The sequence below is a fragment of the Pseudopipra pipra genome, chromosome 1 (assembly GCF_036250125.1).
Source record: "Pseudopipra pipra isolate bDixPip1 chromosome 1, bDixPip1.hap1, whole genome shotgun sequence".
Taxonomy (NCBI): Eukaryota; Metazoa; Chordata; class Aves; order Passeriformes; family Pipridae; genus Pseudopipra; species Pseudopipra pipra.
In genome coordinates, this window is record NC_087549.1 from 51,752,086 (window position 1) to 51,777,339 (window position 25,254).

Here is a 25,254-nt window from a genome sequence, read left to right on the forward strand (position 1 = left end):
TATTCATTTTTACTTAGTACTAATTTAATTTCATTTAGATAAGATAAAAAGGGTAGAGAATGGAATCTATAGCTTTATACTTACTTTGGGGAACAAAATAATATTTAATTCCACATTTTAGCACTAATTAAGCACACGTTTTCTGTACAAGAGTTTGAACAAGAAAATGTTCTGTCATCCATTGTATGAAAAGCTGTGGTGTGTATGGCTAATTTTATTTTTCCAAAACAAACTGAATTTGTTTGCAAGTATATATCTGTTCCAGAAATGTATACACCTCAATATCAAAATGACACTTTCTTCTTGTGTTCTTTGCTTTTAACAGTTCTTTTTTTCCCATAAATATTGTATTATGGTTTCAGAATGAATTGACTGCCCATGTCTTAAAATAACCAGTGTGTTTCTTTTGTTCTTTCCTCTCTTCATTCTTAGTGTCTATCAAATAGTTGTTGAAGAAGAACGCCCACGGAGGACCAAAAAGACAACTGAAATCCTCAAGTGCTACCCAGTGCCCATTCATTTCCAGAATGCCTCACTCTTGAATTCCCAGTACTACTTTGCTGCAGAGATTCCAGCCAATGGTTTACAAGCTGCTCAACCTTTTACTATTGGTGATAACAAAACCTACAGTGGTTTCTGGAACACTCCTCTTCTTCCTCATAAGAGCTACAGCATCTATTTTCAAGCTGCTAGCAGAGCCAATGGGGTAAGTCTTGTGACAGGCGTGATTTTATTCAGTATTTGTGTGTAAATAAATGATTGACACCAACTAGCAAGATGCCCAATTTAGTTGCTAATGAGAAAATGGAGTAACCGTGAAATTTAACGCAGAGTTTGAAAAATAGCGGTTTTCCTAACACAATATTGCTTAATGATTAAAAGTTATAGGAAAGAGGAGGGGAAAACAGCACATTTTGTCAGTAGTGAGCAGGCAAAGTAGTATGTTAACATTCTGTCTTATTATCTAAAAGCTGTCCAGTGACCATGTTTGACTGGCGTTTTTTCTTCCTTTTTGTTTGTTTTTGGTTTTTTTTGCTTTGAACAAGAGAATGTTGTGATTTTTTTTTAAGTTTAAGCCAAACTTGATTGTGGTTTTAGCACATCTGTCCTGGCATGTCCACTCCTATTACCTTAGTTTCTAATGCCTTGAACTCTCATCTCCTCATTTGGTTGCCCTGATTGAATTAGAAACCACTTCTTTTGTCCGTTTCTCCAAACAGTAAAAGAAAAAGGGGTAGATGGAACTGAAAAGAAAAGTGTGTAAAAAGATCTTCACAGATCATGTTTCATCTGACTAATTCTTCCTGGAAATGTTTTTCATTTCCTGGACAGACCTACTCAGAGCCCTTCAACTCTTGATAAGCTTTGGCTGTCTGTGCTGACAGCCTGGAAATGTTTTCTGCCAGAAACCATAATGGTCCCTCTTTCACAGTGCACTGACAGCGCAGAAATGTGAAACACCATTGATTATTTTTTCTTTCCAAAATTATCTCGCATGATGCCTCAAACTATACTATCTGTAAGAAAAAGAAAAATTTCCCAAAGTCATTATGTTAGCAGAGTTAAAAGCTGAACACTTGCCTGTGCTGTTGTGAATATCTTTCACGTATTTTCTACTTTTAGAGGAATATTAAGTGAAATGTTTGTGTACCATACCCAAGCAGTGTTTGTCCCTATTATGAACACACTTTGGAGTTACCTAATAAGCAGTTAAATATGTAATGAGGCACATTCTTCTCTGACATTTTATCAGTACTTTTAAGAATAGAATCGTGGATGGTTTTCTCTGCTTAGAAACACAAGGTGTGACCTTTTTCCTCTTTATTTGACACAGGAAACCAAAATCGACTGCGTCAGGGTAGCCACAAAAGGTATGTTCGTATTATGTCATGTATTCTGTACTTCAGCTTGCTGACCTTCTCCTCACATGGTCCTTGCAACCTTCCAGAAGAGTTTATATTGCTCAAAGGCATCACTAAACCTATTACAGAATTTTCAAAGAATCATTTGCGTTTCTAGCTGGGATTTAGGAAATTTGTTTGTTTGTTTGTTTTAATAATAAATGCGTTACTTATTTTTGAACACAGTTTTTAGAATATATTCTGTGGGTTTTTATATGATCTCACAATAAATATTTTGGACTTTAATATATATATAGTAGAGTTGTAAAGTTGCCAGTTGCAGAGTGCATACTAGCTGCTTATCTGTCCATGGTGAAAAATTGCCCCTTATTCGTAAGCAATTGTGTTATCTTAATTGCTTTATAAAAGAAAAGCGGAGAATACATGTTCTTCATTTTCATGGTACAGATCATCTATATTTATTTGACTGTCAGCACATGATACTACCGTTTGTGAAATAAGTTTGTATAACTCGGACAGTGCTAGTTTTAGTATTTATCCCTAAACAAGGAAAGATAAACATAGTGCTGATCTGTTTATCCATGGGGTCTAGATCTGTCTGTGATTATCTTTGTAGTCTCACCTTTTTAGTACTTCTAGCTGGTGGCGACTTCAAAATTTGAAAGAGAAGTGATGGCGTAGTGCCATTATTTGGAGATTGTAATAGAGGAAAAGGGAAGAAAGTGCTGCTGTGAGTAGGAACAGGTAATATCACCTCGCAGTTTGGGCACCTGGCCAAGAGTATGAAACAAAAAATGCTTCCTCCCTATACCACTGTATCATACCACTGTATCTTGCAGGAGATCATGCTTGTCTCACTGACTATCCCTGATGCAACCGATCCCACTATGATTTCCTTTACATGCAGACTCCACAATTCCACCACCACCATTAAGTCTAAATGGGATGGATGAGAATGTCATTAGTTAAAAGTATCAGAAATGTTAGCGTGAAGTTGTTCCTGTTGAAAGGCTGGATCCTCCCTGATGTGACAAATACATTTTCATTCCTCTTTGAACGGATTCCTGTCTTTTTTTCAAGCCAAAGGAAGTAGTTGTAATTTTAATTTACCAACTGACTGCTTACTAAAGCATAGAAAATACCTGAACTAAAACCCAGTATAATATAGATGAGAGATTAATTCCAGATTCAAGTGAAATCCTATGTTGTTATTTTTGAGTAGTTTTAGAGATACCAGGAGTGGACTTCGTTCCCTCAGAAATCATAGTAGGTGATTAGAGGAATGGATTTTAAATTATTTGAAGATTTGTATTCATAATCACTAATGGATGTTCAACTATTCAAATTACTTGACTGACTGAAAATTCTTACTCTCTCATTTGAGAAGCGAGGGTAACTTTGTGGATTGGAATAGCTCCCATAGCAACAAGCTACTTTGAGCTAACCCATTTGGCAATGGAGATGTAAGAAATGCAGCTTTTATTTTAAACAGATCTCCCTACATTTCTGTTTTGAAAGCACGTTTCATAATCTTTTGTAATACCTTTGCAAAGCCTGTAAAATAATGGGAGAGGTTGTTGTGAGGACTTTGAAACCGGGTCCCTGGTGCAAAACTGTCTTGGGGGGCTTCGGTAAAGCACTGATTTCCCTGCTCATCAACTGAATGTTCACATTATATTTTTAATCTGTATTAATAAAAAAAATTAAATGGAGACCATGACATATTTTTTTCATGGCCAGTCTTCGCGAACGAAGATCTGGGAAAGGTCTCCACCCACATTCGTTACAAGCGCGCTGGTGATACAGGGTTTTGCAAATGTGGGTAAGGCCTTCGAGCCTGCGCGATGGATTTTTTAGGTGAGACGCAGTGTGCGCTGAACTGAGCCCACCCTTTAATCCTAAGGTTTGTCTGCTGGGGCCGAGCGAACTTGGATGGCGGCAGCGAGGTCCTCAGGACGTAGGTTTGTTTAGAGTGACCTTCTCTTAGATGGATGGCCTTACAGGGCTGAACAAGCTCCATCTGCCCAGCTTTAGAGTTGTCCTTCTCTTCTGTGTGTTCCAGCGCTCCCCTCTCATCTCCCACGATGGCACTGCCGCACAGGCGAAGCTCCCATTCTCTCACTCCTTTCCGTGCCCGGGGCTGGGCCCCAGTGCCCGGGGCTGGGCTGCGCCGCCGCGCTGCATGCATCCGGGGCCAGCCCGGGCCCGTGCCACCCATGAAATATTTTAATATTTTATTAATAATACCTATGTGGACAGATGTTTTTTCCCTTTAGATCTAACAGAAATACTTAGGAGAAAAGCAGAATTCTGTGCCGTCTTTGGACTTCCCACATTTGGACTAGAAAAAGATAGTGAAAATGCTTTATGTCTGTAGGTCAGAAGTCACCACGCCTGCATCAGAACAAGACAGAAGATTGTCTTCTCCCATTCACCTCTCTTTCTCTCCCCCCCACCCAGCCCAAACAGATAAGTGCAGCATTCATATTGTCTGTTACCCAGTAAGCAAATGCTGCTCTGATGGCTTTCTGTGTCAGATTTCTTACAGACTTGCACCATTTTCCACCCAGCTTTGTGACTACAGTGTAGCTAGTAGACAGTAAGCTACTTAAGCTCTATGTGCTTGTTATGTCCCTCTATATATGCACTGTAGTGCTTCTTACAAATAAGATTGTGAACGCTCTCCAGTACAACATCTGGTTTTCATATATTAGTAGCATTTCTGAAAGGTTTATGTTCTGGGCTTCTCTTATCTTCAGAAGTTCAAGTCTGATGGTTTCTAAAGCTAGAGGAAGTGCTTTAGGCCATTCATGTATAAAACTGGTGAAATCTTCTTTTAAATTAAGGTCTGATCCTGAAATTATCTACAGCCTTGTGTAGGCCATTGGAATTAGTAAGTGTGCTCTAAAATTAATACGAATGTTGAAAATCTTATACTTTTAGGCCTTAATCAAATCGGTTATGTACCTAATTTGGAGCACAAAAGAATAATCTTACTGACTACATTGCAACTATTCTGTCTTAAAGTAGATATGTAACTAGACATATCCAGTATTTTACTGGATAAAGGCCTGCGCCATAAAATATGAGCTGCAAAATAAACATGGTAGTGTAGCTAACTGTCTGCTTTTTTCTTGAAGTTTTCTGCAATTCCATTCCTGTGGAATTTGATGATTGCACCAAGTGCATTGGCAGCCCTTCCTGAGATCAAGGTCACATAAGACAACCTCAGAGCTGCTCCACTGAGCCAGCTGAGATTGGCCAAGCCACCTCGTTGTCTGTACTAAGGATATGTGGTTAGCCTGTTTGAAGTCTGCCCTCAGGACCAATATGGCAGTTCAGAACATGTCATGAGCATAGCTGTATCACTTGCTAGCTGTATTTCCTTTAATTTTCTCACCTCCAGATAATAAAGTTGTTGGTGCCCTTAAGACCTTCATAAGATCATTGAGATTCAGTTTTATCACTGAGTCGTGCAGTGTTCATCCTATGGCCCACCACACACTTTTTCTTTTGTTAAAATAAAAATGAATAAGTGTAGTACAGAGATAGAGTGGTTTTGCCCCAGATCCAGAAGAACTGTTCTGTACCCTGAGTACACTTTTCCCTCAAGTTGATGTCAACAGAAATAATGCATCTGGTTTACTGTGAAGCACACGCTCAACTGGTGGTGCTAAACCGTGTTGCTGTATCAGAGACAAAGTGCACCAGACATCAATTATCATATTGACAGGATTCTTAGAAGAGTACAGCCTATCTCTAAAAAAGTACAGCTTAATTCTACTGGATCAAATGCATGTCTAGGGCCAGTAGCTAGATAATACTTTCTCATTCCATCAAGTATATTTTAAGCAATCTCAATTTGTACCCTTTTAAAAAATGCTCTTGTTTTATGACCATTACATCTTTGCAAATGAAACCTCTGTTAAGTGTTCTTTTAGAGATCATATAAAAATCCTAATTGCAATGACTGCAAGTTTAATGTAGGATGAGAATATTGGGATTTGTAGAGCTGAAAGTTCTCCTTCTGCTTCTGCTTAAGTCAGAGGAAGCTTTTGCCACTGACTTTGTTAGGAGAAGGATCAGACAGCATATTCTTGTGATGTGGAGTCTCCTGATCTTAGTTTTCTGTAGAGAGAGGCATTTAGGACCTCTGAGACTATTTGGTGTATATACAAATGTGGAGACTGCAGAGTTTCCACTCCCATTATTTTTGACAGGATAATTAAACAAACAAACAAACAAAAATCAGGAGGAGCTTTTTGTACCAGTGGTAATAAAAGTTGTCATATATTGCTTGAAATATGGCTTTCATATACCTACTCTTTTTTCGAGCTAAATGACTGTAAAATCTCAGCAGACAAAGTTAAAAACATTCCAAAACTCCTCCAAGTTTATTAATATCAACTTTGGGGTGGTTTTTGATTTATATTAAGACTGTATTTCCTGATATGACTTACAACACTGTCTGGATAGAAACATCTTGGTTATCTCCTAGGAATCCAGTTCTCAAGAGGGAAACATCATTGTTCTAATTTTGCAGTATTGGAAGCCTTTCATTAATTATGAGAGAGAAAAGGATATTATAATATTTTAAATCTAATAGCAACAGTACTCTAGAAGCTACTATCAACACTGCATTTCAGTGTTGCAGAGGGATATTTCAAAATATTATGCAGCAGCAGTTTTGAGTTTAATTGTCTGCAGATGGTAGATGATCTATTTTCCTCACTCGTTGCCACATTTCTAATAGCACCCAGGCTGTTCTATGTAAATGAATGATCTTTCATATAATTTTGTCCTTAATTTTCCAATATTTTTTCTTTGCATCATTCTCCAGCTGCATCATGTTGGATCTGACCTTTTAATTTTTTTTATATTCCTTAATATATATGTATCACAGTGTGCTTAACCATTTAGAGGCAATCATAGAACTGCTGGAAAATGAACAAATAACAGATTTTATTAGTGTGAGCCATGGTAATAGTTATCTGTAGCAAACAGTGATTGTTACAGCTCTATCAGAAAAGTCTGAATACTTCAGACACATAAACAGTTCAGGGTTTTCAGCTTTTTCTTGTCTTAGTGGTAAAACTCAGACTTCAGACAATTACATACACACCTAATTAAAAGCTTGCCACCTCTAAGTGGTCATTCTCTGTGTGCTGAATGTTAAGTATATGTGTAGTGTGTGCACTTTTTGAACAACAACCCAAGTGGGTATAGGAAAAATTAATCTTAACTAGCTCAAAAATACTTTACATAAAAATTATCTTTAAAAAATTGCAGGAAAAATGTACTATTCTGAAATAGGAAAATAAAAAGTGAAACTAGTTCAAGTTACCTGGAGAAGTTCATACTAGAGTAATCTAGTAATAAGCAGTTAGCTTTCACTTGGAAAGCCCAGTGCTGTGACTAGCAGACTCAAAGAGTCTCCAGTTTTCTCAAATGCATTTTATGTAAATAATGTGCTTTGAGTCCTCTTCCTTAATGAAAGTCACATAAATAAGCTTATTAATTTGCAGAATAACCAAACTAACAACTGAAGATGAAAACTTGTGGGAATTTTTTTGTTTTTATTTGTAAGAAGTTCAGACAATTAACTACTGACCAAGATTCTTCTTGCTGGCATAGCTTCAGTCTGGCTTTTTTTTCCCTCATGCATGCTGACCTGGAAATCTTCCTTTGCCTTAGCTGCGATAATCGTGACTCAGCTTACAACACCATACATTCGCATCGCCCCTGCTGCAGGCGACGACCAACTAACAGGTCAGATGTTCAAGTATAGACAAGTCATCATGCGCATTTTGTCTCATTTTCTTTGGCTCCCTTTCCCTGACAGTTTCTTCTTTCTCTGCTCATAAACAGTTTTCTATGTTAAAAGTTTCTTTTCATTTACAAATTTTTCCTCAGCTCCATTAAATAAAATGGTTCGCTTGGCACCAAGACTTACACACACATCCCTGTACGTACAACTCCGCTGCATGTGCCCATTGTGTGTGTGACCTGTGGAATGTTCCTTTAAACCTGATGTTGTAAAGAGATCTAGTCTTGCTCCATCCAGAATAAATGACAGTTTGAATATAGATATATATCTGTGTACCTGTTTATTTTTTTCTGTATTATTAGATCAAGACACTAGAATTTCTAAATAATTTAGGCTCAAGAGTTATGTGCAAGTTAAGATAAAGATCTAGTAGTAGTGGATTAGGAGTTTTTTCTCTGTGATGTTGGGAAGATCATATTTTCTGGCAACATTTCAATATGGAAGAAATTAAAATAAATAAAATAGATTCCTTTTTAATTATGTCACACATGAGTTCTAGAATTAAAATAAAATAAACTAGCATGTGACATATGAGAATGAGCAATACTTAAGGATTTAAAATCTAATTGTCAAAGTAAACTCAGTATGCAAGGGAAACCATTATTAGCCTGTATGTGACTTGAAGGATGATTCAGAATATACCAGGAAATCTTTGTGAACTTGGGAAAAATATTCATTTTTTCAGAAAAAAAACGCATGCATAAAACTTTTCAGGGTTTTGCAAATGTTTTTATTTTCAAACAGAAGCCAAGAGCATTAAAAACTCTAGAATCTGAGGTGAATGTAATGAAATGTGTAACAGGGGAAGTTAGACCTAGTCCATCAGCATTTAGCATCTGATAAAATAATTGCCTTTTTCAAGAATGCTGGCATAGTTCCTTTGGAAGCTTGTGTATGTTGCTACCAGCGTGTCTAGGAGATCAGGATGAGTTCAGATGCCTAGCATCTGGATACTACTGTAGTCAATAAGAGGCAGTTAAATGATTCAGCTTAAGATAAGAGGATTAGTGGCATGTCTGCTATAGCTTTTAATTCAGGGGTATGTAGTATCATAACAAAGTTGACTGATCCATAATGCCTTAGTTGCCTCATCAATCAAGACAGAATTGTTGCATGTATATTTGTATTATGTAATAACATAGGAACTAACCAGAATAACGTATTTGGATGATGCCAGGAAGTACTAGCTTGTTCTTGTTAGAGCTGCTGTGTCAGAAGCTGTGTCCACATACGTTTCTGTACCTCAGTTTTAATTTTTTACTTGACAATTTGAATAAAGCAATGAAGAGACAAGATCTCTTCCATATTCTTGAACTTCAACAAGTTTGATTTCTTCATCACAGGGTTCAGATGAGGTTATATATTTTACCATGTGGAGAATGAAATGTTTTTCTTCTTCCGTTTTGTTGTTTTATTTGTTTCAATGCAAAACTGGGCAGCTGTAGGAAACACTGGAGATATACCTGTTCCACAAGAAGGAGATGGCTAGCATAGTTAACAGTGAGAGATATAGCTAGCATAGGATAGCTGACAAAGTATTTATTTGGTTGTTTTGGTCACTGGTGGCTTTGGCAGTCTGTGACTTTTGCTTACTTTTTATTAAAAATAAGAAAAAAACAGAAGTTCTACTAGAATTTAATTTTATAGTGAAAAAGAAAGTATCAAATGATACCTGTGAACAGCATTTATGGCTCTCCGTGAAATGTATTAGAAAGCCTCTGAAATCCCCATGATTTCCCACCCCATTTTCATGTTTGAAAGACTGTGTGCTTGAAAGGAAAGAAGCATCTTCCTCCTTTTCCTTTGCCACAACTGCAGTAAGGATTGAAGAAACCTCACCCAGCTCACATTGTAATGTTGTCCCATGACAGCAACAAGGCAGGCTTTTCAGCTTCAGGGCAGTACAGCAGTAATGGGATCTGCAGTATCCATGAGAAACCCAAAGGTTTTCTAAAAGGAGGTTTACAGAAGCTGAACTGCACATGAGGGAGCAGGGAGCGATGCACATTCTCCCCATGTTTTTCTCCTACAAATTCCAAGACTGTGGAAAGGATCTACTTTATGCAGAAAGGATAGGATTGTTGCTAACTCTAGTTACCACAAGCCCTACAGCTGTAACTGTTAGATAGTATCACTTAGCATTATCTGTTCAGTGCCTTTTCCTCATTTCTTTGCTTAGAATCAAAGTAATTACATTTGAGATCAAGAAATTACTTTTGTCTTTTAGCATTTGAGAAGATACATAACTGGCAGTGGGGAGGTCAAAGTTGGCATTTTCAGGTTTTTTTAGGTGGGAAGTTGATGCTTCTTGCATAATGAAAATTTAAAATCTTGGCTGCATTCCTGAATATCATTACTAATTTTGAAAGGTCTTCCTCTTCAGAAATATCATGATAATACAGCTCAGCTTTCAAGCCAATTCTACTTGCACTCATTTCCTCCACCCTCATCATCAACTTGTCTTGTCTCTTAAGGATGCAGTTTATAAACAATGCATTATTAATTTCTGTTTGTCTGTCCTTTCTCTTTCCTTTTTCATATAAAAATAATGTCTTCCATTTATAGGATTACCTGCTAGTTGCCCTAAATATCTTGACAGGCACCCATTGCTTCACCCATAGCTACAGCCCTTACAGTCTGTAGCAAATGGAACTTTTCCTTGCAGTTGCACTTAAATACTTACAATGTAGTTGTCCTGCAGTTACAGCATAAGATAACATGCTGTAAAGGCAGCTGTGTGATTTTTACTCTTACAAGCCAAAATAGGGAAATTAGTTTTGTTACTATTAGTGAATACATTATTATCACTGATTCAATAACTTAATAACTAAGGAATTCAAATTTGGGGGATAGCGTTTAGCTTTCAGTGTTATCCTTACAAAAAGCAACTAACTTGAAATCCACTCAATTGATCCTATCCTCTTAACAGACAGGGAGAATATCAAACTGTCTAACACCTGTCAGACAGGAAAAAACACTGTATACATGAAGCATAATAGTCCTCATGATACTGTCTCCATGTTTTCATAAACTAATATGGTTTAACAGTACAGTTGAAATCATGTAGAAGGTTATCAAAAAGCTTATCACATGCGTACGTCACTGTATGATTTTAACTTTAAAGCTGAATAACGAAACCATGTTTTTGAGAAAGACTGAAGTCATTTGCAGTTTGCTTCACTGTTTTGTAAGAGACACTTCATGTAATAGGTTTAAATTGGCCATATTTGGTATTCACTTGGCCCTCATGTATTTTGTCTGCATTCTGATAAAATAGCATGCTTGGAATTATGATTAGGGTGTTCATTCTTTCACACATTTTCTTAATTGTTGAAATATGTCTGAGCTACTTATATTTAAATTAAAGTATTTCCATTTGTGATTTAGTGGAGCAGCCACTACTCTACTAGATATTATTAAGACTGATTTTTATAGAATGCCCTTTTTACTACCCATTGTTAATTATACATGCAGCTGGAAGAGAGAGTTCTGTATTATACAGTCTTCGTAGTTTAAATTCATGGTACAAATCAGATGCAACAAGATATGTCAGAAGTTTTGTAGAATAACTGATACTTAAGAATTAGGAAGATTTTTTTTTAACAGATAGTGACAAAAGCTTAAAACTTAAATAATTTTTACCCTGCAAACTTTAAGGTCTAAATGAGAAGCATATCTTATAAACATGTTAAAGGCAGTGATAAAATAATCCCAGTTGACTTATTCTCCCTTATGAAGTTAGTAACATAATTAAATATACAGATTTCTTTAGATGTGTATTCAATATATAGCAAGATTTATTGCTGTATTCTGGGTCAGATTCTGTTCTCAGTCATTTCACTGTAAAAGTGAAAAAAATTAACTGAAATCATTGATTGATTAAATCACGTCATGGAATTTTTTTACGTCAAGGAATTTACTCCGGGTTTATACTGTATTATTGAAAACACAATTTGTTTATTGACACAAGACCCAACAGCATGAATTTGAAAAGGAGCGTTTTGCTATTTACCTGTTTTGTTGTACTTTACAGTGCATCTGAGTTATAACAACATGGGCTGGACAGACACTAACATTCATTTTTCCTCCATCCTGAACCGTGTAACTTTGATTTATATGTATTCTAATATGCTGAAACTTAAAGTACTATTTTGGGTAATGTAGAACCCACTATTTCCTAGTTGAGAATACAGTGGTGTCTGTAATAACAAAGCTGTGTGCAGATGTGTCAGTCTGCAGGTTGAATATGCCATTTTAGGAGTTTATTCTTCTCTTGATACTTTTGAACAACATTTATATCAGTGGGAGTTGTGGATAATTATCCAGCGGAGAATGAACACCTGTGTGCTGTAATGTCAAAGCCATATTACAATGCTGTGACAAGGCCAAGTGACAAGGAGAGCAGAATGAGAATGGATCTGACTCTCCAAAGTGAAATTCAAAGCCTGTTTTTATGTGGTGGTTGCAATGATTGTTGTACCGGTTGTTCAAGGATTCTGGTCCTCTTGCTCAGCTGGGCAGAATGCAAAACAAGGAAATGTTCATACTTTCTGCAGCACTGGCTGAATGCATTTCAATGGGCTGGAGTGTCACTTGTGATTTATTGCCCATTTCTGTTCTTTTATGTGTTACATTTGTCATTTTTGCAGTGACAGTTTCATGTATAAAACAGTATAGTTACAAGAAAATGTTAAGAGGATACAGGAGTGCCACGGGAGCTGCTGTTTCCTTTTCTCCTTTTTTTTTTCCCCTAGTACATTACAGAGTCAAATGTCAGGTCTTCTGTAAGACAGTGCAGTCAGAGCATCTAAGATTTTAAGCATAAGTACAGAGCACCTGTAGAAGAGCTCAAGTTAATAAGACCTAAGAGCTCCCAAAAATAATGCTGATAGCAATTCACAAATGGTGAAATAACCCATAATATAAATACAAGCTCTTTCCAGCTGCAGAGAGTAGAGAACCTGAGCTGATTAGAAGTCAGTTACCAGTGGGATTCTATTAGTGATGTTAAGTACTCCACTTCATGTTTTACAGTAATAATAATTCCTTTAAGGTTTTCTGAAAATGAATTAACAGCCTGACTTTTGAATGCATTCCAAGTAACTACAGAAAAGCCAGAGGCTCTGAACAGGGCTTCAGGACCTCCTCCCATTCAGCTCCTCTTACTCTGAAAAGGTAGGGTTGGAGACAGTGGGACCTTTGCAACTCTCCTTCTTAAGTAGGGGAGTAGAGAAGATAAAGTGCAATGGGTCATATCCACAGTTTTACTCTGGCCATTGATGCTTATGGTTGGCCAAGAAGGTATGGGTTCTCCAGCTACCCTGGCATTTTATCGCCAGAACCAGTGGTGTTACAGACCTGGGATAGGAATAATTGGAGAAGATCACATGACCTGGAAGAAACTATCAGTCTTTTCTTACCCTTTAGTAAGGACAAGTAGCCTAATTAGGTATGTTTTGCATTGAAGCAACATTTTTTCTTTTAGTCAGATTAGTTAAAAAGTTGGTTGCCACAGAGGTTATAGTCATTGCAGCAGTTGTGTTATGTCCCTCAAGTACAAAACCAGTTTGGGAATTTGAGCATTCCAGTCTGTAGCTGAGAGAAAAATATGATTTCAAGTATCAGTGTCTAATATCTCTTTCATTAAGAGAGTGAGCTGAATCTAACTTAGACCACTAAAGATGGGTCTGTATGGTTCATCCTAGCTTGAAAAATAATCTATTTTCTTAGTAATGTGTAATCTTAATGTCAGGATATCTCTGAGGCTGTTTGAGGTTGGGCTGGGGAGAGAGACCACTTTCCTTAATCTCATTACAGAGGATGGAAACACAAAACTCAGTCATGAGAGTAACACTATGAATGAAATCACCAGGATAAATTATTAACAAACTGAAGGAATCTCTGCCGTCTGGATAGTACTAGTACTGTTCAGTATCACACCTAATCCAAAATATTTCAACACCAGCATGTACAGAGAAGCAAAAAACAGAAAACGAAGGAAAAATATCAGTAGGTAGTTTTGGAGCATGGCTGTGTGTCATATATTGTGTTATTTCATTTCTGTATTAAAAAAAACTATGCCTCTGATTTTTACATTCGAAGCAGAACGTGTTTTGCATGTACCACAATGAAAAATTAAGGAGAGATAAGGGAAAAGAGGAAAACTCAGAGATATAATAAGTAACTAAAAAACTCCTATGAATTTCAGTGTTTCCCATCTGTAGTTATTGACTGTATTCATAAAATGCTAAACAGTTAGAATTCTAATTCCAAATAAAATGTCAGACCACTTGTGAGTAAAATAATCTGTAGTTCTTAGAAACTGCAAATCTGATATTTGTATCACTGGAGAGTTTTAAGAAATGTGTAATGCAATATTATGTAGATTACCTCTGTGTTAATGTATAGATGAACATTCAAATGTGTTACAGTTAAATAGAGTAGCGCAGTAAAGAGGAGAGTAGTACTGCCAACTTTAATCAAGAGTTACGTAACATACTACCTTTGGCAAAATAATGTTTCAGCGATTCACTCAATTTAGATTCCTTGAAATAACTGAAATCTTAATAAATATCTAAGCTGCACTTGTCTGCTGAACACAGTGCAAGCCATGACTGTACTTATTGGTGGGTTCTAAACACCTTCTTCAGACAGTATATTGAAAATGTCCTTTTCTGTACTAATGGGAGTTTGACTGCAAGAACTGATGATTTTAGAGCTCTGGGAAATGCATTCAAGTATATCTGTGCATTTCCAAGTCTTTATTTTTCCAAATATTGAATTTTCCTTTCCTTCTCTTAATCTGATTTTCTGTTACTGCTGACCACTAAGAAGTTTTTGTTTACATAGCAAACTCCCATGCAAATGAAACTTGAATCACAGTTTTGCATAGAAGTGAACAGAAGTTGATGTCTTATATGGTTTCAAGCTGTCAAGAGGGGAAATAAGTATTATCAGGTTCTCTTTCATCTTTTGAGTTCATATCAGAAACACAAAGGGAAACGGAGGAAAAATGGTAAATTGTCATTGTTCAGAAGCAAATTAAGTATTCTTTAAACTTTTTTGGAGCAAAATAGTTGCACTTTTTAGTGTGCTGTCATTGAATTAGACCACTTCTGGTTATGAGTAAATGTGTCAATAACTAAAAGTGAAAAGAACAGATGATAAAAATGAGTGTTTAAGGCATTCTTAATAAAATAGGACAGATGAAGGTTTTCCTTTAACCCCTAAAACCTACAGGAAGTATATGAGAAATGAAACGTAAGTGAAAACTTTTCAGAGAAGGTCTAGTCTATTCTTGTCCCCATACTAGAATATTAGTGCATTCAACACTGTTGTGCTCTGGACAGGTTTTTTTATTGGCAGTACTGTAAATGGTTCTGAAATGTGAACAAAAGAACTGGTACACTGTATCGGCACACAAAGAAAGATTTAGAATTCTGTGGAATTATTTTTCCTTTGTTGTGCCAATTCTCCTTTCCAGTTCCTCTAGCCAACCTTCCTGCCCGAAAACAGTGTTGGCTCTGAAAAGCTTTAAAAGAAAAAAAGTTTGTGTCTTTTTTTCCTATTTTTTTTTAATTTATCACAAATATATTTTTATATTTCTTCATGTGTCATTATATGTGTAGTTCCATTTATTTTTGAGCAGAATGGACTGTGTTATGCTTTCTTCCAAGAAAATACGTAGGTAGTGAGTAATGATAAGTAAATTCCTACAGTGTGATTGTCTTTGAAGGATTTCTGAAGAACCCTTCATAAGGGTTACAGAGTGAAGGGAGGGTGGTAGTGGAAATCACCAGGAATGTCAGCCTCATCTATGAGCCAACGGCAGCACAGGCCAAAAAATCCATGGATGTACATACCTTCCCTGGGGATTCCTATACTGCATCATCCTTCTGCCCCCATCCTCCTAATGGCAAAGTAACCATGCCTTCACTGACTTTCCATTGGGAACTGTTCATTAGTGTTCTACTTAAGTTCTCGGTTGGCAGCAAGATCAGAAGATGGTACCTCACTCCACTACTCCGCTACCTCCTACCCATAGCTTCAGGTTACTTTATTCCCATGCTGGATGTGATCCCTTGCATTCAGGAATGGAAAATAAAACAGCTGTGTTTGTCCAGGCTAAGAACATTTAGTTCTGTAGCTGAGTTTCACCCTGAGTAGGTCAGCTCCAGAAACATTACTGTGATCTGGCTTCATGTCTTCCCTGCTTGGTGAAGGCCAACTGAGTATTAGAAAACAACATTTTACCTCCCCTAAAGAGGACAGAGTCCTCTTCAGGCTTCATATCCACACCTTTTCAGTTTCCAGAAGATAGCCGAAATAAACTTTCAGTGATGCCTGATACTTCTTGACACACCTCAATATACTTTCAGGTGTAGATCTGGTGTTAAAAAGCAGGAGGTCTCCTTAGGCAAATGTCCTTGGTGTGGGTGATGATAAATAGTCCCCTGCTTCTATAGGGATGGCCTGAAAGTGATGCTGACTTGCTTAAAAAATGCGTTGTGTATGGACAGGATCAGTCTTGACTGACTGCTTTCAGTTGCTCAGAGCTTTGAGAGAGTTACTCTTCTACTCTGAGTACTATTTGAGATTATGTAGAGAACCATAAAATCAAATATTTTAGGTCTAAAGGCTCCCCTTGTTGGATATTATACCTCTATGACTTCTTGTTCACAGAAGTCAGCTTTGTAGGATGCAGTTGCACTTCCAGTGGCTGCAAGTGGGACCTCTTTTACACAGCATCAGCTGGTAACAAGCCCTATATTTCAAAGTACTGTGACACCTGAAGTTTCAGCCCTTGTTGGTGCCTCTTTCTCAGACCTCCTCATCCTTATTCAGAATGGAACCTACGTGTATACAGCTAATTTGATTCAAGTATGTTCTCATTACTCCTCAGTCAACCTTGGACAGAAATTTGTGTCTTATGACATCGTATTGACCTTTGTTGTGTTTAGGTAGTCAGAGAGTAGTTTGGTAAAGTTTGACCCGTTTTCTTCTCTCCATATTAGTCAGGAGGATTTTATCTTTCACTTCAGTATTGAGGTCTGTCTTTCAGATATGCTGCCATGACTTTTTCCTTTGTTGACATAGGAATCTGTGATGGGCACCATTGTGGCTACTTCTTTGGCCACACATAGTGCGTACTTATAAATATGTAACAACCGCTTTTTTGCTCAAAAAATATTCTAAAGTGTGTGGGAGTTCCCTTTAGGGGTATTTGAAAGCTTAAGGTTCCAAAGACTTTATATTTTTTTCCTTAGTAAATTATTTATTTCCAAGAAGGACATGCACCAGGTCTGTATATTTGACACTTGTTAATAATTTCTGGTTGTGGTGTAGCTACTGAGTAATCTTTAAACATCCCTTAATGATGTCGGTGCTGTTAAAGTCTGAGGGCTTACACTTTTTTCCAGAATGAATGAGGGCTTCCAACTCCTTGGGTGCCTACTAGAGAGGAAAATTTTTATGAATTTTAATTACTTAAATTTCTTTGATTAAAAGAAAAGAGAAAAGAAGAGCTAGCAGAAAGGTTGGTGGTTTCGTTATAAAGGAGCAAATGAGCTGTTTATCAAGACTTGCTTGCTTTTAAGTATTTTTTTAAAAAACACAGTCTCCAGAAAAATTCAGTCTAAAGTCTGGATTAAAATCCTGTAAAAAAATGTGTCAAATGTGACATATGTGTAAAACTGAAACTTTATTTGTTTTAAGCATATTTTGTAAAGAATGTTATTATTCCTGACAATCGGAGACACAGATGTTTAACCGAAAATGTCTTTCTACTCACATGCACCAACATGAATCATCCACCAGTGAGAGATACAATTCATGTGATAGTCAGTTAAATGAGTCCTATTCGTGCAGTTCTTTGTCACCTATATTTGCATTTTCCTAAAGCATATCACAAACAAAATTAATAATTCATAATTATCGTTACACAGCGGAGCCTTATTTTGATAGTCCCTTACCACAGACCTAACAAGTCTGTTTCTTCCTGCATTTGAAAAATACCAAATAAAAAATGTCCAAATCAATATGGTTGTCCTGTGGAAGTACAGAAAACTTTTTTTAGGAAAAGAAGAACCATATGTATTGTATTGATGATCATAAATTGCAAAGGAAATACTGTCCTGCTAAAGTCTAAGTGCTGCTTGTCCTTTTTCCCAGACATTAAAAAAATAGGTTGGTGAGCACTAACATGTCACAGGAGGGAAAATCGGACTACATTGATTTCAACGCTTAACTCCTGTACCTAGCAAAACAGAAGCAGAACATAATGTCTGCCATGTAGAAAGAGCAGTTTATACATGAGCATTTCCAAAAGAAACCAGAATAGAAAGGAAAAAGTATTGTAAAAGGAGAAATAAACAGAACTTATTCTGAGACATTTACAAAATTAATATATTCAAGACATGGAGTAGAGAGAGCAAACTGAAAAAATACTGATCAAAACCACCTTCTGGCAAAAAGTATACCCTGCCCAACAACACTTTGTAACTTCTACCATATGGACAGAAACCCTGCAGTTTTGAAGGAGAATGAGGAACACTGATTGGAAAGTTAACAATGAGAATGGCAAGGGAAAAGTCTCCCTTTTAGCTGGAGTTCTACCAGGAGTAATAAAACAAAGACTTTGTCAAGCAGAATACATGCTGGCTGGCAGATGAGGACTGAATGCCAGTCACTTACAGTATAAACAGAATATCCAGGGTGGTAATTCATTTCATCTAGAAATCTCTATGTATTTTGGGTCTTTTCCAAGGCAGCCTCAAATCCTGGCATCTGGAGTGAACTCAAAACTCAAATAAAAAGCATGTTGGACGGGCTTGTCTTTTCACAACATTGGTAATGCTGCTACAGATTTAAAAATGAGGGTACCATTTTCTGCAGCCATGGGTGAGATGAGAGTAGGAATGCTGAGCAAATTTATGGAGGAAACCAGTCAGTTTGCACTACTGCCCCATTCAGTTTTGCAGTTTGTGATATAAGATTGGGTTTCTTGTTGGTCATTTGACATTTATAAGAAGGACCTACCTCTGTGGAGCACCTCTTTTCATATGAGTAACCTTGTCATACTGCCCTTTATCCTAGCCCTTTACTTATGGCACGTCTGCTTTTCCTGCCTTTATTTTTATGAACTTTTATGTTGCTTCCTTCCTTGAAACACTCCAACCAACATCATCCATAAATACATTATTCTGTCTCTCAAATCCCACTTGAAGATCTGTTTCTACTGTGGTACCAGCTGGAAATGCTGAGTGATACCAGCTAGCTAGAAGAGCGGGAAGGATAGAACTGTTCATTTATTTGGGTGTTGTAAATGCATTTTCTTAGGGAGTTTTGCCTCCGCCTTCCACCTGTGATTGCCACACCTGCCTGTTACAGCGTAGCTCTGCTAGGCAGTATGCTTTTAGTGGTAAAGATTGCTTCACTGTGTGCCTGCACTGTTCTTAGCACAGTCAGGCTCCCAGTCTGCTTTACAGCTTCTAGAGCCTACTATCATACAAATAATAGAGAGCAGTAATGATAGTAGCCTTTGTGATACATGTTGTCCTTGGAGAGCATGGGCAAATCCAAATTCTCTGATCTTTCAGTCTTCTTACTTTGTGGTGGGGACAATAGCATCCCAGTGATGGGTGTTCCAAGGAAGCATCACACCTCTCTGCCTTGCTTCTGCCTTGTACCATTTTGCATGATTTCTGCCACCTAATCATAGTGCAACTGTCACACGGGGGTGTAATGTTTCATTTTCCTGACTCACTCTGTGAAATAACTCAAAAGTAGGTGCTGAGACATGATAGTTGAATTGCACTGCCCGCATAAAAAAATCACAGTCTAGTTACTAACTCATAAAGTTAGCTTCAAGTTTGACTGGAAACTAGGATGATCTGAGCTAACTGTATTATTACTTTAAAGCCTTGTAAAGTTAGCCATTACATCAGTCACTGGAACACCTGTGGATGAAATGCAGTTGGGAAAGGCTTGCAAGTGACTTATCAAGCATGTACCTTTTGAGAACTTAAAGCTGCAGAAAGGAATAAAAAAGTCAGCAACTATGGTTAGCCTTGAGTGGGAGAAATAAAATGAGACCAGTCTGCTTAATTAGTTGAAGGGGTTATTTTTTTTTACTCAAATAGGAGAAGAAACGTGGATTTTTAAAAGATTGCTTTAGACAAAGCAACCTACTGCTAGTTTTTAATAGTAACAGCTTTATTCTTTTGTTTGAAAGTATAACCAGCAGCTCCTAGACTTTTGAGCCAGGGTTATTTTGTTGGTCAATCTGTTCTATACAGCAGTAAGTAATTTCTAAGTCCATTTTTTGGAAGGGACTGAGACACACTGAGAAGCAAGTCCAGACTTTGTTCATTTACAAAGAGAAAAGGGAAGACTTTTTATTCAATTTGGTAGAGGCCCATTTCTTTTACTAAAGAACATTTTCATTGGTTTTGGAAAACAAGATAATGCTTGCATCTAAGTCAAAAGAATGATATTTTGCTTGACTAGTTCAGTCAACAAATAGTCTTAGCTTCCATTTAATGAGAAATAGTTCTTCTCCAACTTTTCTATCCATAAACTACCTACTGGAGATTATTCTTTATGAAGTCTTGAGGTTGATCAGTAACATACTTGTGCCTTCTGAGTGAGAAAGGAAAGGGAAATTTTCCGCCCAAGGAAGTGGCAGAACTAGAATTTCTTCAAAGAGAGTTGATCTTTTTTAACCCAATCTTCTAACCCATGGTGCAGAAAAAGAAATTTAACTGCACAAAGTAATTTTAGGAATTCAAAGTATGGCAGACACTGAATATTACCAACTAGAATATAATTCAGTTCTCAATCTGAAGAGAAGATAAGGTGTCATGAAGTGGCTGAACAATCACTAAATGTCAGAGAACAGGATTCCAGTATTAAGGAAAAGTTAATGGAATAAGTCTTGTGAGTAAAAACAAAGTGAAATACTATCTTCAGGTGTTTCATGGGTACTACTTAGAAATATTATCACTGGAGCTTGCGAAGTACTGAACAAAATGGGACCCATGAGGAAAAGTCATAAATCAGGCCAGCTGAATGTCATTCTTCCTAAGTGAAGGAAAAAAGATATTTCACATTTTAAATGCTGCTGTAGAGAGAACCACAAAGAATGGGAAAGAAATAAGTAGAAGGGAAATTAGAATTGCTTAGATTAATTAGAAAAGTAAATATCTAAGTGTGTGGAACTAAGCAATGTTACTGTCTTCCACTTTATTCAGTGCAAGAAGCCTGGGGAAATACTTTGCTGGGTTTTGTGGCACCTCAGGGTTTATCTATAAGTGTATGTCTGTTTTTCACTTCTGGCAGGAAGCACTCTGGTTTGTTTTCATCAAGTAAAGACTTTCCAAAGTCAGCACCTTAATCCTTTTTAAACTGGCAGGAAACATTTCCTTGTCCTTTCATTTTCTAAGCAGCTCCCTTGAGTTATCCTGCACTCGCTGCTCTTTACTGACCTATTGTCTTTCTAGAGGTGCACCACAGTGTATGTGTCAATTTGGCCTTGATTATTCTGGCTCCACTAGCCCAGACAGTCTCAGTAAGAAAAGAGAAGTGAGATTATTTTGCAAGGTTTAAAGTCAGTCTTCTGTATGCAAGAGTAGAATCAAAACCTTAAAAGTAAAACAAACAAAAGAAATCCAAATAAGTAATTAGGTCCAGTATTGTGAGGGAGATGCATAGCTCAGCTGTTGGCATCAATATGCATTGCTGTAATTAAAAACAGATATTTTACTGGAGATACAGGATTAGTCTTGTAGCAATGTATCCTTAAAGGCTCTAGGGTGATCAAGGAAATTAAAAATTACTGTGTTAGAAAAAGTGGTTGAAACAATAAAAATAAATAAACCACCAAGACTGTAGCATCATGATACAATAGTGCATAGGTGGTAACACTGTTTCTGTAACAAAAGATGACATTTGACTCAATTTTTTAGCATATGTCAGTACAGCAGAGTAAAAGAGAAACCACAGCATCTTTTTTTTAGACTTACAACAGTACTTTTCCCAATCTCTCTTGAAAATGTACAAATAAAACTCAATGCACAAATTGACATTGCAGTTTATCATGAGGCAGAATGAATTTCAGAACTACTGCCCCTAGCTGCCTCGATCCCCTTAGGCACAGCCCACCCTTCTCTCCATGGTGCCAATGCAATTGCCCGGGTGGCTATAGTTTTAAAGTCAGTTAAGAAGTAATTATGAGGTGAGAGGCAAATATCACCCTGGAACAACATCTCCCTATCAGACAGAAACCAGAGAGAAGTAAAATGACACTGCTTATCATAGCTAATGCACTTTAGGATTTAATATTAAATGCAGTACAGTCTGCTTATTAAATGTGTGGAAGAGTCACTGTTGGGGCAGCATGTCTTGATTATGATGCCAAATGATATGGGTTAGCAGGATTCACACAGGACTGTGAAGAATTCCAGCAGGACAAAAGCAAACTGAATGAAGAGGTAGTACGAACTCGAATTGCAGTCTTGATAAATGCTATGTAGTGTTCACTAGAGTTAAATTTAAATGACTTCTAATTTATAAAGGGTTCAAAACTGAGCACTGCACTGAAGAAAGGGATGCAGGTTTCATTGTAAACAATGCACTGGTGACGTGTTTAATGTCCATCTGATGTTGAAATAAAACCATTCAGAATGCTAAGGGAGATAAAGAGTAGGTTTGAGGTATGTTAAAACAATAAACAGTATTAAATAAAATGAGGAAAGTTAATCCCAAATTTCTGATATCAAAAGACTCAAGGGATGTTCAAGAAAGGTGAAAGGTGGCAAATTGGGTTTGTTTACCCAAGTAGATTTTGGAAACCACTGACACCAAGAAAGGAGCAACATTCTGTCAGAGAATGAATGAGTTGCTGAATGGAAATAAAGGAGAATTGAGATAATCCCAGTATTTGCGGGGTTTATAATAATAATTAGTGATAGGAGTTTTTAAAAGGCTTGTCAAACATCATGTTTCCAGTTTAAGACGTTCTGTATTCTGAGTCAGGCTGAATCCATAAGTGTGAGAAACTCTATGCTATTTTTAATTTGGAGTGACATTACGTGTCTTTTCATAGAAAATTGGGATGATCCTTCAACTGGATAATCAATAGATGATTCAACATGGGAGTTTGAGTGTCCTGATTCACTGTTTGCCAAGTTCAGCTCAACAGCTCCTTTTTGCATGAAAATGGTCTAGGCGTCTACTGCACTTCTGAGTGCTGTGAAGATTACAGCAATATAGAGTTTAACAAAATTATTTATAGATTTATCTATTATATATATATATTTTTATATATAAATAATATATAATATATATATTATATATATATTTATATATTATTTATTAACAAATTTATTTATATATGATACAGGAAAATAAAAATAGAACTGTTTATATTGGGATTTTAAGCATCTATATTGAAGAAAATAAAGAGCCAGATTTTGTTATCTTTATTCATACAAAGGATTGTGCTAATTTGTAACAGTATGTATGTATTTCTGTCAAACTAATACTCTGTTGGGACTGGGCACAGAGAGAGGCAGCCAGTCTTCTTCTCTGATTTAGCACTCATTCTAAGTACTGTGGCCAGAATTTTCCAAAGAACCTGGTTCCTGCAGTTAGCTTTAGATATGTTTTGATTGATGGTTATCACTTTTCTGGCAAGTTTTCCTGGCATTCCTCCTAGCAAGGAGTTTTGAAGATGTAGTCCAAAAGTGTAGCTGTGGGCACTCAGAAGTGCTCTCCATCTTAAAATATCCTGGTTAGAACTGAGAAGAGACATTGGAAATGTTTTTGTTGTACTTTTCAGAAAATATCTCTGCATGTAAATTGATCATTAATTTTCTTTCTCTCCAGAAAAAGGAAATGCAGAAACAAGTAAAATATAGTTGGTGCTTTCAAAATTCTCTGTGAAAGAGCAGATCTTATCTCAGACAGTGAGATAAGAATGTGGTCTTAAAATATTACACTTTACTTAGGCTTTACTCTTCCTTCTCCCTTCCCAAAAAAAGCCACAGCAAGAGAGCGATTCATAAATCTCTGTGTCCATTTTATGGCATGGTGCCTCAAATGATGAATGCTGTCACGTTTTGATTAAAAAAAAATGGAAGTCCTTAAAAAAAATAAAATCAGCTTAGTGAATTGAATGTTGCTTCCTTAATGTTTTTCATCCTGAACTCATTTAGCAGGGGAAATGGATATTTCATCAGACATGGATTTGACGTTCCATCACATTATACAGTAAACAGTACAAACGATGTTATTTTCTTTAAATGGAGAAGCTGGAAGAGCTAAGACAGTAGCTGCTGTAAGGCACTGGTTATCTCATTTAAACAGATATTAAATGTAGGTGCCAGTGGTGTGATCATCAGCTGCTTCCCACTTTGTGAATAAATTGCTTAGAAGGAGTCTTTTTTCCTACCAGATGTGACCTAGATTTAGATTTCCAAAGGCAAAAAAAAAGTCTATTGTGTAAAAAACAATTGCGGGTAAAATGCATGGTAAATGAGCTTATCTCACTTTTCCAGGTGTTTAAACTAATATGTTATGGAATTACAGCTTCATTTATGAAAAATAATTGAGGAAAATGTTCCAGCAAATAAAATTTGGATAAAGGCTTAGTATGGTTATTGTATTGTTAGCAAGTTTCTAAATGGCAGAAAGAAAAGGGAGCCAGCACAGATAATAAAAATATAGAAATTTGTGAATCTGTGAAGAGGCTCCTGTAAAAGGGTTAGGTCTGGCAGTGGTATCCACCTGTGTTGTGGTCTTGCAAAATGTCTTGGAACAATATAAAGAATTCTATTCCCGACAATGCATATGAAAGCAGGACTTTTTCTTAAAAGACCAAGTATTGATATCTGTTGGCCCTGGATAAGACTAATAGTACTGGTAGGTTAAGTATACAAACATCAAAAGAATAACACCTTTATTCTTTTTCTTTTTCCTCTTTCTCTTTTAATGATTCCATAGGGGCTGCCACTCGAAAACCAGACCCAGAGCCTGAGAAACAGACCGACCATACTGTTAAAATTGCTGGAGTCATTGCAGGCATCTTGCTGTTCGTCATTATATTTCTGGGGGTCGTGCTGGTAATGAAGAAAAGGTGAGCAATGAGTGGATGTTTTCCATGTACACAGTCATATTGCATCTCCTACAGCAGTTCTCAATTTGATAATGGTAGAAGTGTCCAGCCACCTTCATGTCCACAGAGAATTAATGTTTCTCTCTTCGTTTTATATATATATATACACATATATATATATGTATACCAACTAATGATTCTAGCATTTTTTATATCAGTACTGCATGATGGGCTCTAATAATAGAAGAATATCTCTGTCCTGTAAGTGTGAGTCTCCACCCTATTCAACAGAACAGCTGAAAGTTAGATGTAGTTTCATTCTTTCATGTAAAAGAAATTCTTAGTCAAACAGGAACTAGAGCTAAGGTAGTTTGTGCTAAGAATGGGGAGTATATTGTTCTGCATAAACTTCATTCTGTGAAAACGAAGAAAAATGTTACAGTGGTGCTGAA

The 25,254-nt window shown here is 36.8% G+C and overlaps 1 protein-coding gene across 11 annotated transcripts in view; it reads left to right on the top strand.

Moving 5' to 3' along the window:
* Positions 1-25,254, top strand: part of PTPRM (protein tyrosine phosphatase receptor type M) — a 457,368-nt gene that overhangs the window by 275,586 nt on the left and 156,528 nt on the right. For 7 of the 11 annotated variants that reach the window (XM_064656540.1, XM_064656549.1, XM_064656569.1 and 4 more), the window contains exons 12-15: positions 433-706; positions 1,835-1,871; positions 7,557-7,631; positions 24,691-24,823. In XM_064656540.1, the coding sequence (XP_064512610.1) occupies positions 433-706; positions 1,835-1,871; positions 7,557-7,631; positions 24,691-24,823 (519 nt within the window). The remainder of the gene's footprint in view (positions 1-432; positions 707-1,834; positions 1,872-7,556; positions 7,632-24,690; positions 24,824-25,254) is intronic. The other 4 variants (XM_064656589.1, XM_064656595.1, XM_064656613.1 and 1 more) reach the window with 1 other exon arrangement.